The 14,678-nt window shown below is 44.6% G+C and overlaps 1 protein-coding gene across 2 annotated transcripts; it reads right to left on the bottom strand.

Moving 5' to 3' along the window:
- Positions 1–2,705: 2,705 nt before the first annotated feature.
- On the bottom strand, positions 2,706–14,678 carry LOC103182899 (BTB/POZ domain-containing protein KCTD18). Of its 2 annotated transcripts, none has more exons than XM_007900079.2 (7): positions 14,493–14,678; positions 12,907–13,105; positions 12,049–12,260; positions 11,245–11,438; positions 9,517–9,611; positions 6,177–6,279; positions 2,706–4,891 (listed from the first exon to the last, which is right to left on the bottom strand). In XM_007900079.2, the coding sequence occupies exons 2-7, from the start codon at positions 13,061–13,063 to the stop codon at positions 4,300–4,302; spliced, it is 1,353 nt and encodes a 450-aa protein (XP_007898270.1). In that variant the 5' UTR covers positions 13,064–13,105; positions 14,493–14,678; the 3' UTR covers positions 2,706–4,299. The 2 variants fall into 2 exon arrangements, with proteins under 2 accessions (XP_007898270.1, XP_007898271.1); XM_007900080.2 differs by having other exon boundaries at positions 14,583–14,678.

Genomic DNA, 14,678 nt, shown 5'->3' with positions numbered 1-14,678 from the left:
TCTGATAATGTGACAATTACTGCTGGGAGAAGCATCTTTCTCATTTTTGAATACCAACAACTTGCACTTACATAGCGCCCACCACACAGGGTAGCATCTCAGAGCGCTTAACAGTGGCGGAGCTCGACTCCGCTCCCGGATGGGGCGAGGTGGCCATAAGCACGGTTGAAGAGGAAGGTTTTCAAGCGGGACTTGAAAAAGGGAGAGAGGGGACAAGGCAGAGGGACTCAGGGAGAGTATTCTAGAGTTTCGGGGCATAGTGGCTGAAAGCGCGACCTCCGATGGTGGGGTGGAGGGTTCGAGAGACGAGCAGGAGCCCGGTGCCAGTCGAGCGGAGGTGCCGGGTGGTGAATTGGGGAGTGAGGAGGTCGGAGAGGTAGGGAGGTCCCAGAGAGTGGGGGAGAAAGGACAGTTGGGGCTCGCACCGTCTGCCTAAATTGCACACTGATTCAGTGAATGTAAGGGAGTGCCCAGGGAGGTTGAGGAGTTCTGATCCACAGCGGTGAAGACATTAACGGGCGCCAAGGAGTATGGCTTCTGTCTTGTCCACATTCAGCTGCAGGAAGTTTGCACTCATCCAGGCCCTGATGTTGTCAGATAAGCTGATAGAACATCAGCAGACCTGGAGTTGGTACTGGAGGAGGCAAAGTAGATTTGTGTGTCATCCGCATACATGTGGAAGTTTACCTCGTGTCTGCAGATGACATCACCCAGAGGAAGCATATAGATAAGGAAAAGAAGTGGGCCAAGGATGGAGCCCTAGGGTACTCCGCAGGTGACTGGGCGGGGTCGGGAGGAGAATCCATTTGTCGAGATGAAATGGAGGCGGTTGGTTAAGTAGGACTTGAACCACTTAGGCGGATGAGGGAGAAGAGGCGGTGGAGGACGATGGCGTGGTTGACTGTGTTGAACGCATCAGAGATCCAGGAGGACGAGGAGGCAGAGGTAGCCTTGGTCACAGATAGAGAGGACATTGTTTGGGGCTTTGACAAGTGCTGTCTCTGTGCTGTGGGCAGGGTGAAAACAAAACTGCAGGGGCTCAAGGAGGGAGCGGAGGGAGAAGTGTGACCGAAGTTGACCTGCAACAACGATTACCAGGACTTTGGCAACGAAGGGTAGGTTGAAAATGGGACTGGTGTGAGATTAGAGGAATCAAGGGTGTTTTTTTTGAGGAGGGGTAGGTTGAAAATGGGACGTGGTGTGAGAGATTAGAGGAATCAAGGGTGTTTTTTTTGAGGTGGGGTATGATAACAGCAGTTTTCAGGGGGAGTAGAACAGAGCCTAAGGAAAGAGACTGGTTGACCGTGTCGGCTAGCAGTGGGGGGGGGGGGGGGGGGGGGGAGAGGGAGTTGAGTGACCAGCAGCTGGGTGGGGAAGGGGTTGGATTGTTGTTTGCCTCCAGGATGACGTTGGAATAAAAGTCAGTTTTGGCCTGTGAAAGGGGAAGGCGGTAGGTGCGGAGGTGCTCGAGTCACAGCTATCGGTGAATCCATAAGAAAAGAAAAAGTGAAAATTGAATCAACATGTAACAGACGTAAATTTCTAAACTAGTTAAAAGGCAACAGATACAAGTGAACTAGATAAAAGGTCTTCCCAATAGTGCTGCCTGGGACCACAGCACAGAAGGAGGTCTTTCGGCACATGATGAACGAGCTGTCCAATTGGTCCCACTCGCCCGCTCTTTCCCCAGTTTTGCAAATTTTAAGTAAATATACAATTCCCTTTTGAAAGATATTATTGAATCTGGATGCTTGAGTTTGCTCATTTACATGGTCAGTTGGTCCTCAATCAATATACAAAGGACATTATAATTTAGTTTTGGCAAGTTTGTTTTATTTAACGCTTAAGGTGCTGCTTTCACAATCTGAATGCATTTAGCTGAGTCCTCCGCTCCACCCTCGGCTGCCTTCAGGCACTATGCCCCGAGGCTCTGGAACTGCCTTCCTCACTCGCTCCCTCCCTTCCCAATTTCAGGTCTCTGCTGAAGACCTTTCTTTTCGACCGCGCCTTTGGTCACCTTCCTCCCCCTTGGTCCCGGGATCCGTTACTGTAAAGCGCTCTGAGACGCCGTCTGGTGTGGAGGGCGCTATATAAATCCAAGTTGTTGTTGTTATAAATTGATTTGATTTTATTCTGTGTCAACTGTGCAGCACAAGCGATCTTCTGCAGCACAGCTAATGCCCAAGTTAAACTGCTTATAGAGAGGGAATCACCGTGCCTATATCCCAGGGTTCTGTGGTGTGACAAAATATAGTCACTTCTCTACAGTAAATCCTGTGAAGCGCTTTGAGACATTCTCACAACTTGAAAGGCACCGTATTAAATGTAAGAATCACTAGTTACAAAAAACACTTATTCAAACTATTCCATGGTTAGGCCATCAATAAAGGTCTTTGTTTTAATAATAATAATCCTTGTTTTTGATATATTCTTCAGACTTGCCATCATTGCAGAATTTTTCTAAAAGAATCATGGTCTCTGTCTGAGTGAACCTACGGCCATAAGTGTCAGTTGAAGGACTGTTCATCTATTCAACGCCAAGTCGCTCACAGCAAATCAGTCAGCTTGGTTTCTCCAGGTTATGTGAAACAATTATAATGTATCCCACTGTGATCACATACATTTTAGAGAGGACATATAAATTTCAGTGCAAGTTAATGCATAATCTGAGTAAGCAGGGAGAAAAAAGTACACTCAATCATACAAACAAGCAAAACATCCTTTACTTTCAAGTAAAACAAACAATAAACCTTCTAGTTACAGTGTATACAAATCTGAAATATAAAATTTTGGCAATAAAAGTTTGACGTTAAAAACCTACAGATCCCCACAAGAGGTTTAAACCCATTCCAGCATACCTGATTCACACAAAGAAATATCAATATATCAAATAACTTCCCATTCATCACATTAAAAGGAATTCCTAATCCAGGCTTAAACCTTGAATGCTCCAAAAATAAAATGTTCCCAAATTCATCATCTTTGCTCAGCATATGGCCCATTTGTAGATCGTGAGCACACAAATTGCAAACCTTTTTAGAAACAAAAATGGATTCAAGTTTATAAATCTTGATGGCAACAGCAAATACAAGAAGGAACTGACTCCATCTCAGCACATCAACACGCCCGAATTTTCCAAACAACATCTACCTTTGGTGATATCTGAATGGAATGAGTACAACAAAAGATGCAGGATAAAACTGCCGCTCTTGATATTCAGTTTGACGCTAAAAAAAGTTACAACCAAAATATCCAATTTTTCTTTTAAACGTGGTAAGGCAAGTGGCCAACTTGCTCACAGATCATTACAAACAACAAGTAACAACTGACTACTAGAATGTGTGCAGTGATCTCCAGGTTAACCCATTTTCTGCAGAGTCCCACAGCTGCTCTGCGCCACCACCAACCCACCAATTGGTGAGGGTAGGGTTAGGAAGACAAGTAGGAGCAGGGCAGGAGAAATCTCAGGAAATTAAATTCAGCTTCCTCATCTCAACAAATGCTTCAGAAATAAATCCCCCAAAAATGCTCAGAATACTGTTTGTTCAATACTCATTGGCCATCTTTTCCACACATAAAACTAAATGTAAACCATATTAGTAGGCGGGGAAAACCACTTGTACTATATAACAGCAAATAAGATGAGGCAGGTTATTGAAGGCATAGTTTTTTAATCGATTCACTCTCTTCGATCCCCTGGTATAGCAGTCAGACTTCTATGATTTATACCTACTGCTGGAATAAAGTAGTTCCCCACTCACACTTGCTGTGTTCCCTGTTACACAGACAAACCTTGAAAGGTGAATCAGTGCATAGTATGCAGTCTGCCGCTGAAAGGGCCAAATTCAACTGCACACTGCAGTAAGGCTTGTGTATGTTGGACAAAGCTCATTTTTGGCTTGCCATACATTCTTAGAGATAGTTTAAACAAACAAAAGTGCCCTGACTAAACCACGGGTGCAAGTAGAGGAACTGTTTAATGTGGTGTCATTTTGCGGCATGCTTTGAGATACCTGCAAACGAATCTAACAGAGTACAAGACAGCCAATTGAAAGGACAATTTTGACAGGCATGATCTGCTATATAATAAAGCACATCACTGTCATTTCAACTGTTACAACACAACTGCTTAAATCAGCTGAAGTACAAACATTACAGATCTGTCATTTTTGTACAAGCAAACCTGGTCCAAGTAGATTTTCTTGGCAAACTAGGTAATGCATTTACTAGAACACAACCTCAGAGCCCTGCTAGCCTACATTTCAACAGTCCCCCTCCCTACATCAAACCCATGGCCTTTTAGCCATTCCCATCCATTTTACTGCTGCTTTCACACACATCATCTCCTAGACAGTCTACTAGTAAATGTGCCCTGTTAGAAGCATCGGCGTTTTGTGAAGTGCTCGCTCGGGCATTCGGGCTGATCATATGTTCATCTCCTTCATGCGCTGTGGGTGTTGCCGAGGATGTGGAAGGTAGCCTCCGTCGCAGTTTGATGACCCGATTCACTGTCGCCTTCCTCTCTGGCAGACTGACTGCTGCTGCTTTGCAGGACTCCTCCGCGCTCTCAGTACTTTGGAATTGGGCAGGTTGGGACGCTTGGCTATCTGTAGATCCCAGTGGCCCAGTCGCTGCCACGTTGGAAGCTGGCACAGCTTTCAAGGCACTGTTGTTAACAAAATCTCCTGCGCTTTTTCTCTTAATAGTTATGGGTTTGAGATGTACCGAGGAGTTTGAGGCCACCTTTGTCATGTCAGGTGGAACTACTAGTTTGACCAGTCCAGAGTTCTTCACTCGAATACGGGTGCTAGTTGATGGGCCAGAGAACTGTACAGGCTTCAGGTTCTTTTTGGGAGTTTCTGTTTCCGCTTCTTTGGAATCAACAGTGCGTCTGAAGACACATAAAACTCTGACTCAGTTTAAAGATTAAAACCAAACAGGTATGCAATTGTCGGCTCAAAATCTATTAGCCACTGGTGATTTTATTACAGAACTGGGGAGATTAATCCTTTGAATACCAACAACCTTTTCAGTGGCCAATTACAGTTTGTCATCTTAACTGCTACAAAAAGGCAATTCTTAACGTTAAATGTTAGTACTATTCTTGATCCACAATATTCTCATAGTTAATAAGGGAGAATAACAACGAGGTGACCAATAAATGGCCTCTTCTGTTCCATTTCTCTAGACAATACGGTATCATTACCTCACCCCTCACGCTGCTGAAACCCTGGTTCACTCCTTTGTCACCTCAAGGCTGGACTATGGGAACTCTTTCCTCACCGGCCTTCCCGCCACCTCCCTCCACAAGCTGCAGGTCATCCAGAACTCTGCAGCTCGTGTACTGTCCCGCACCAGGCTTCGGGACCACATCACTCCCACCCTCGCTCGCCTCCACTGGCTCCCCATCCCCCAGAGGATTGATTTCAAGATCCTCATCCTCACCTACAAGGTCATTCACGGCCTCGCTCCCTCCTACCTCTCCAACCTACTATCCCCCTACCTACCTGCCCGTACCCTCCGTTCCTCCGGCTCCGGTCTGCTCCACGTCCCCCGCCCCAATCGCCCTACCATTGGTGGTCGGGCCTTCAGCCTCTCAGCCCCGAGGCTTTGGAACTCTATCCCCCAGTGCCTTCGCCTTGCTTCCTCCCTTTCCTCCTTCAAAGCCGGTCTCAAAACCTTTCTCTTTGACCGAGCCTTCAGCTCCCCTCTCAACACTCTTCCCCCTTCTCGCTCCCTCCCATCCCTCCCCTCACCCTGACCATTTCCCCCTTCCTCGCTCCCTCCCCTCCCCTCACCCTGACCATTTCCCCCCTGCTCGGGTCATGACCCAACTGTGCAGCGCCTTGGGACGTCCTCCTGACGTGAAAGGCGCTTTATAAATGGAATCTTGTTGTTGTTGTATCACCAAACTTTGTATGGAGTGCGCAAGCTGTGTGTGTGTGTGTTATTTTTTAACCAACATATGAACAGGAAACTTGCCTAAGGTTTCGCACCGATCCTCTCGCTTATGAGACGAACGCGCTAACCACTACAATACAGGACTCCATATAATGCTTAGCTTAAAAACATTCTGGTTTGTTAATAAGGACCCAGTAACGTGTTCACAAAGCGATTTTTAACAACTGCAACACAGATAGAAAGGAAACTACTTTTAAGTGAATCATTTAAACTACCTCTTCTGAATTGGCGACACCCTGTCCTGGCTGCCTTGCAGAGCTCGGCCTTCCAGCGTCCAGCACTCTATAAGTTCCTGAGGTACTCTCCAGTAACTAACACCTGTGGGCGAAATAAGGCACTGTATTCACATACTCCAGACACATGAACATGGCCTGTTGTCAACTTGTGACAAAAAGACATAAATTGTATCCCCCGGCTCTTTCTGTCGTGTGTACTCTTGAAACTACTCATCAAGACACGAAGTTCAAAATATGAAAAATAAATGGAATTATTCATTGTTTTAAAAGCAAATGATTATTACACAGAATGCAGGCTGGTTCCAGTGATGGCTATGAACGGTTTCTGTCACAGTATTTAGATCGATCACCTCCCCCAGATATAAATAATTGTAAATACATATCAAAATACATATACAAAAAGTGATATATGATTTTCACCAGGGTGCGTTTTTATTCCCTGTACATCTCTTTTGCTTTGTTTCTACAATTACCTATTATTATAATTCTGATAAAATGCCTCTATGGAGCAGCTCCATTGTATGAAACATTTACGAAAATCTCTTCCCCAATTTTAAATTGCATTATAATTCAATCGTGACACAGATTTAAGCGACAACCTATGAAGTGGCTTGCTTTCAACTTGCACCATCCATTCTAATGTTCTGTGAACAATCGATGATGTATTCCTTCATTACATTTAAAACACGAAAAGTCTTCCCTGAGAAATACCCTATCTCTCAACTCAGGTCTGTCACAACATGCCATCATGTCCTACAGCTCAGTGATTAGAGCACTCGCCTCACAAGCGAGAGACCTGGGTTTGATTCCCGGCAGGGTGAAACCTTGGACAAGTTTCCTTATTCCACACATCTGATAATAATCCCACATGAAAAAATAAATGATAAATTGGTCACTTCAATAAGCGACTGTTTGTGGGACACTCCTGCGCGCAATTGGCTGCTGCGTTTCGCCCACAAAATATACAGTCAATTCACTTTACAGTATATTCTGTGAAGCACTTTAAGACATCTGGAAGACATGAAAAGTGCTGTATCAAATGCAAGGATTATAATAATAATAATCCTTGCATTTGATGTAACGCTTTTCACGTCTTCCAGATGATAATGTTATTATCAGGAGAGAGCCAGGTATTGCTGCAACTCATTTCCCATCTTGCTGAGGTTGAAATAGAAAACACACAGGGCAGTCTAACTAAAAAAAATTCTTCATTGAAGTGAGTGCTACTACATAAATTAATCTGAAAGAGCAATGCAATTGGTGAGGAATGAACAGGTAAAGCAGCTAGCAATTTTTATATCTTTAAACAGAGATTGATGACTATCCAGTTTGGAATGAGATTCTGATTTATGATAAGTATAGAGAAAACGGGATGCATGTATAGCAGGATGGTTCTTGTGCGTAAGAATGTCTTGCTAAATAAAGCAACAGGTTAAGAAACTCTGCACAGATCAGGTTAGACATGTGTTGCAGAAGAAACTGACTGAATGGGCCCAATGGTCTATTCTCATTCCATGCTTTCTAATATCCTGAATTAACCCAAACGTTACACATTTCCCTGAAGGCAACAAAGATGAATTTACTTTGCACTCTTTTTAGTAGAATTTTTCTATGCAGTTTTGGTTGCTATGCAGAATTAATCTGGAAATGAATTAGTCCCGAGGAGATGTACTTCTTCCATGTCCCTTCCCTATTATAGCTGGATACCAAGTCCTGGATGAAAGCTAATTTTCTTCAGTTGAACGTCAACAAGACTGAGGCCCTCCTGATTGGCTCCCATCAGCGCCTCCTCACCTCAGGCGCTGACAGCATCACCATCCAACAACAACAACAACAACAACAACAACAAGATTCCATTTATTGAGCGCCTTTCACGTCGGGAGGACGTCCCAAGGCGCTGTACAGTTGGGTCAGGACCCGAGCAGGGGGGAAATGGTGAGGGGAGGGAAGGGAGGGAGCGAGGAGGGGGTAGAGAGTCGAGAGGAGAGCTGAAGGCACGGATGCACACTCCATCTTACTAAGCCAGTCCAGAACCTCGGCATTTTGTTTGACCCTCAACAATCCTTTCTACCCCACATCCGTGCCATGTACTGCTCTGCCTTCCCCCACCTCCACAGCATCCCCCGGATCCGCCACTATCTCACACCGCAGGCCGCGGAAACCCTCATACACACATTCATAACATCCAGGCTTGTCTATGCAAACACCCCAACTTTTCCCTCCATAGGCTGCAGATCATCCATAACCCTGCAGGCTGTGTCCCCTCACGCACCAGGCTCCGTGACCCTATCACCCCATTCTCACCCGACTCAACTGGCTTCCCATCCCACAAAGGCTACAGTTCAAGATCTTGGTCCTCACCTTCAAAGCTCTCCATGGCCTTGCTCCCCCCTACCTCTGGAAACTCCTGACCCCCTACCAACCTGCCCGCTCCCTTTGCTCAGCGGGCTTCGGCCTTCTTCACGTCCCCACCAGGCCCGCCCCACTATTGGTAGGCAGGCCTTCAGCCACCCTCCCTCACCCTCTAAACTCCAGCCCGCAGTCCTTCCGCCTCGCCCCCTCCCTTGCCTTCTTCATGACCCATCTCAAGAACCTCCTTTTCGACCATGCTTTCGATCACCCTTCGTCCCCACCTGCCCTCCACCCTCCCCAATCCGGACCCCCAGCCCGGGTCCCAAACACTGACTGACCAGCACCTTGGGACGTCCTCACGCTGTGAAAGGTGCTATACAAATGTAATTTTATTCGAGCTGCAGTACGGGGCTGTGATAAGTGCTATGCGGAAAGCTGATTAACATACAATGCAAAAGCTATTAGGCGGAGCTCTTGACAGAGCTCTAGTAAGAACATATGCATTGCTGCTTATGACATTTAAATTGAGCACTTATAAATTGACTCAGAAATTCTCGGGAGACCAAAATATAAAACTTTAAGAGCGTCTTTCCTTTGGGATTGAACATGAAAAAAAAACTCTCAAACCTACTCTCCCTATTTTGCTGCAATAAACACTTTATACGGACGATAGAGCAGATACAGCAAGATTAGTGCTGAGGCAAAAAGGCAGTGATAAATGCTAATTGTTTCTCTATCAATAATCAAAGCCCCACATACTTGTACCCATGAACAGATTTTAAGAAAGATACAATTGATGAGGGAAGTAAACGATCCAATTATTGTTAAGCCTCTATCAGGGGAAACAACTGCAGGAGTCACTTAGTACATTTCTTTTAGTACATTAACTGGAACCATTCAAAACGTGGCCGAACATGGATCTCAGCTTTACAATTCATTTTCAAATGCAAATTTTAAATCTAAGTACCTCGTCCCTCCCAGGAGTCAAAGGCATCCATCATTTTTTTCAGTTCACCAGCTGAGTAATAACTCCAGATGTACTGCACATTGTTTCCAGCTTCCCTGCAAACAAAGAAAAGTAAAACATCAATAAACGGGAGGAAATTCAGCGCGCGTAACAGGCTGGGCAATAGCAGCGTTAAGGATTGGGATGGCTTGTATACCTGTCTATAATAATGCAGCAATAAATCTCTGAATTTTGACATAGCGCTTATCATAGATGTCGTCGAAATGTCACAAAGCACCTCACAAAATTTTACTGTCAAGTTTGGTGACAGCATATTTGTAGACAAATGGGACAGACAAGGTCTATTTGTTTTCCTGTCTTGTTAGGCAGATGGACTTCGACATAAATCAATAGCAATCACCTGTCCTTGCATCTCCATCAGGTTAACAGCATTCAATGACAGAACTTTCACTTTTACGGGTTACAGCAAACAGCTCACGTGACATGAGACAACAAGACATTATGCGATTAAATTCTGTCATCTGTTTTTGTGTAAATGTCAACTTTGTTCACTAAATAATGGCACCTGTATTTGATATCACATCTTATCACCAAGCACTTTCCCTAATGAATAGCTTTAAAGTACTCAAGAACTGTTACGTATGCCAAAATGGCTGATGAATGACCGATTCACCGATTTAGTACATTTGGGTGAGGGCGCAATATTGGCCAGGACACAAGAACGCCCTCTGCTCTTCCTTCAAAATACCTCATGGAATTTTTAACATGCAACCGGACATATGGAGCTTGTTTCACATCCTATCCAAAGGTCCAGTATTCAACAATGCAGAGCTTCCTCAGTATTGAATGCTGGAAATCCCTAGCGCGGTGCTGAGATCCACAATCTTCTGACCCAGAGCTGGGTGAGAATGTTACCTACTAAGCCACACTGACAATTTTTTTCTTTCTGATAAAGTACAATTGGACTGCAATGAGTGATCATTTTCCAGACATATGAACTTTTCCAAACAAATTCTTGCACAATTCCACCACACAAGGCAGAATTCTCTAGGTTATGTTGTGCTTCAACCTCCCCCCACTGACGACTGCAACTGCTGGGAAACTGGAACAATTTTCCCTTTGTGCATCCAGTGTCAATATCAAGAGATCCTAGGTCACAGTGTAAGTCATACACAGGGATACAGCTTTGTGGACTGACTCTAAAAAGGCACCTCAAAATTACTGTTACAATCTAAAATCATCAAACCAGAAGTTTAGATTCAGGAGTACAAGGCTGGACTTTAAAGAGCAAAGCTGGTATCATCAGTATGCACTGGCCCCAGATTTAGTTAGTGTACAGGGTGTTCACAAGACCTGTTACTTTTTTTTTACACAGTGCACTGACCAACAACTGAAACATGTGTTAAGAATGATGAGAAGTGTATTTAGAAGTACTTAATTGTACTCAGTACAAGTGTTTAACTGTATTCAGACATCCAGAGAATCAGTGTGAACGCCATCATTTTCATGGCAGACAATGATCCATCACCATGTTCGGAGCGACATCTTCTGTAACATGGATGGAGTGACGAGGTAAAATGCATCTCTGACAGCTTGTTTCAAGACCTTAGTAGTCTCATATTGCTGTTTGATAACAGGGAGGTAAGAAGACTCTGTGGACACCCTGTACTTTGTAAATACAGAAGAAACATTATAGATGCAACCCTTACATGGTGCTGGAGAATTTACCTCTTGAAGATGCTTCGGCTTTTCATTCTGCCTCCCAGTTGCTTTTCAATAGCTTCGACCCCTTCGCTCTTTGATGCGAATACTCCTAGGATTTTGCTCTCACAGCTCGCACCACAGGTGTTGAGGTAGTGCAAGATCCACACCGTGGGTTTTGTGCAAATCAATCCGTAGGAATCGCATAGATCCGTAAGTGCCTATATTCGTGGAGTAGTTAAAGGAAATATTTGTAAAGAAACACAATCCCATCGCACTGGAATGATCAAAGCTGGACTTTGTCATAAAATACTGAACACTACAGCAAGAATCCTCTGCATATTCCCTGTTGATCAGTCACTTAGTTTCAATTAGCTGCCGAGTTACGCCCACAAAATACACACTTACTCCACTTCACAATATATCTGTGAAGTTATTTGGGATGTCTCGACGAGAAAATGCACTATATCAAAATGCAAGTATTATTATTATACTAAGCAGCGCTGGCAATACTTGTGCGACGGACTCCTGAATAAAACACTCAGGTTAACAGTAAAGTACTTCCTAGTTTCCAACAAAGAGGTGGATGACATTACGTATAACATGACCAACAATGTGGGATTGAAGAATACCAAAAAAAAGGAACAATACCATACCTCTTTCTTTTTCACCAGACTCTGCTTTTGTTGTTTAACAATGACACTTGTTTTGAGATTGATTATCATTCACTGCCCAGCATTGTAACGTTCCATTTCTAATTTGGGGCTAAACCCTCCCCCCCCCACCCACCTCCCCGAGCTTTTTGACATCGCAACAGATAAATTGTCAAACCTTTTTAATTTCAATGTTGGATCTTGAACAATGTGTTTCCATCTCACTGGACAAGTGATCGGTTAAGCTGTAGGGATAAGGAATACCAAAGTAATCTGCTTCTTCCTGCAGGGCCACACGGGTCGTCTCTTCCTTAGGTATGCACAGTTCCCCGTGAAGATAATCCAAGAGATACTTGAAGAGCCTGCCATCCCGTTCAATAAGGCACGCTCCTGCGTTAAGAGATTACATTTTACATTAAATATTTCATATGAATAAGATGGTTTCAACAGCCAAAGTCTTCAATTAACACTAAGAATCTGGCTTGTGAATCAAACCAAAACAGAAGGTTTTTTTTCAATTGTTGGACAATATATCTTTTCAATTGTTGCACAGTAAAGCAAGTACTACCTATTGCAGTACCCAAATGCCTGTCTGGCCATAATACCGTGATTTATATCAGAGGCTCTGACTCCATTGGCTTTGGGAAACCCACATGAAATAATTGTACTGTACATCTACAAAAGTTGTACAAAAAAAATTCTTCCCATCAAAAATGCAACTACAATTAAAGCAGGCACAAAACTGTATATGAAGTTGGAAGATATGTGTAGCTGTCCCAGTCACAGTGGAACTAATCTAATTATTGTGTTCTTGTGGTTTGATCTTAACTCAAATAATTCAGACCTTAAGCACCTATTCCTGGAAGAAGTAACAATACACTCATGCTCTTCATAGTACATTTATGCATTTTACACACAAACTGAATGGTTGTTTTGAAGTCTAAATGCTGCTGTCATCAGAAAACATTGAAAATCAATTACATGTAGTGGTACAATCAGCAGCTATGAAAGACTCATATCCCACCCCATTCATTACCTGATTCATCTAATTTCAAAGGAAAGCGTCCACTAAACATAGCACTGAGCATTGAGTTTTTAAAACGGCAGAGAGAATTCCGTCTGGCTGTATAGAAACACCCTCCCACGTTCAGTCTGAGGGTCTCAGAGATATCTTGATCCTCACACTCGTCCATGGTGTGTGGTTACAGCCAGTTACTTCATCACTGAGATTCTAACTGCAAAAAGCAAAAACATCTTTTAGTAATGTACTCCTCTTAGCAACATAATAATTTGCAGCAAAAAATATACAGTCAAATCACTTTACAGTATATTCTGTGAAGTGCTTTGAGACGTCTCAAAGACATGGTAAGGCACTATATCAAATGCAAGGATTATTATTTATTAAGTATTACTCTACCTTCTACAAAAATCAATTCAACTTGTATGTTAATTTACTTAGCCATAACGGGATATTTCTATTGGTTTCAGCAGGTGAGGAAAGCAGTCATTCCTATCATTGTGACTACTTTGGGTTTTTCTTGGGTTAACAATATTGAATTTGACAATTTAACCTCGGGCCTGAACTGGGACTTAGATGGAATTACCCTTATCTTCTCTTCCCACGGGAGGTGGATCGTATTGTGTGGCGAGAACATATATGAATAAATGTATCAGAATGGTGCCTTTGATCAGATGGAATGGTGGCAACTCATGGGGCAAATAAACCCAAAACATGGGCATCTTTCTACCGGGTGGATTAGAGCGAAAGATCTTCAAAAGTAAGGATTATTACTGAATGCCTTAATGGGTCATTTCACAAGACAATGTGGTACATGTCCCTTCGTGGCTGTTCATGGCGCAATGCTGTGCGCCCAAGTGGCTGCGTTCGCCTAAACAGAATACGCAGTGGCTTACACTTCGCGGTAAATCCTGGGAAGCGCTTTGAGGCACCTTCCCGAGGTGGAAGGCGTTGTATTAAATGCCAGGATTATTATTATATTATTATTATTATTATAACAATCACCACTTGCCCGTGGAGTCCTGCACCTTACAGCCAGCGGCCATGTGCAGCCTGACCCACGGGCTGGGGCGATGGTCAGCGCCGCTCAGCGCCAGTCTCCTGAGTGTTAGTGGTGGAGGGTGTGAGTGGAGACCAGGAACAGTCCCTCCCTCACTCCCTCCCTCCCTCCCTCCCTCACTGACTCTCTCTCTCTCTCTGTCCCTCTCTCTCACCTTCCCTCCCTCCCCCTCTTCCTCACTTTCACTCTAACCCCCCCCCCCCCCCCCCCCCACACTCTCACTGACTCTCCTCTCTCTGTCCCTCTCTCTCACATTCCCTCCTTCTCTCACTCACATTGACTCCCTCCCTCTCACTATCTCTCTCTCTCTCCGTCCCTCTCCCTCTCACATTCCCTCCTTCTCACTCACATTCACACCCTCCCTCCCTCTCACTATCTCTCTCTCTCCGTCCCTCTCTCTCACATTCCCTCCTTCTCTCACTCACATTCACACCCTCCCTCCTTCCTCCCTCTCACTATCTCTCTCCGTCCCTCTCTCTCTCACATTCCCTCCTTCTCTTACTCTCTCACTCTCCCTCCCTCCCTCTCCCTCTCTCTCTCTCACCCGGTCTAACGGTTTCCAGTGGACCCGGAGCTACGGTGAGGCCCCGGTGACGGCGCTGAGAGGGCCGCTGGGGTTGGGGGAGTGACCGACCGGAGGGTCTCCGTCTCTCTCTCTCTCTCTCCCCGACACCGCTCACTTCACTCCCGGAGCCTCAGGCCGACAACAAGCGCCGACCTCCCCCCACAG

Source organism: Callorhinchus milii, unplaced genomic scaffold (assembly GCF_018977255.1).
Source record: "Callorhinchus milii isolate IMCB2004 unplaced genomic scaffold, IMCB_Cmil_1.0 Scaffold6, whole genome shotgun sequence".
Taxonomy (NCBI): Eukaryota; Metazoa; Chordata; class Chondrichthyes; order Chimaeriformes; family Callorhinchidae; genus Callorhinchus; species Callorhinchus milii.
Note: the sequence above shows the minus strand (reverse complement) of the source record. Positions and strands in the feature narration are given on the sequence as shown.

What these genes read in the sequence shown, in the direction of transcription:
- LOC103182899 (XM_007900079.2), bottom strand. Translation starts at nt 13,063, where the DNA reads ATGGACGAGTGTGAGGATCAAGATATCTCTGAGACCCTCAGACTGAAC. An exon ending in CCAACATTGAAATTAAAAAG is followed by an intron (nt 11,439 to 12,048) that starts GTTTGACAATTT and finishes CCACGAATATAG; the next exon opens with GCACTTACGGATCTATGCGA. An exon ending in TGACTCCTGGGAGGGACGAG is followed by an intron (nt 6,280 to 9,516) that starts GTACTTAGATTT and finishes TTTCGCCCACAG; the next exon opens with GTGTTAGTTACTGGAGAGTA.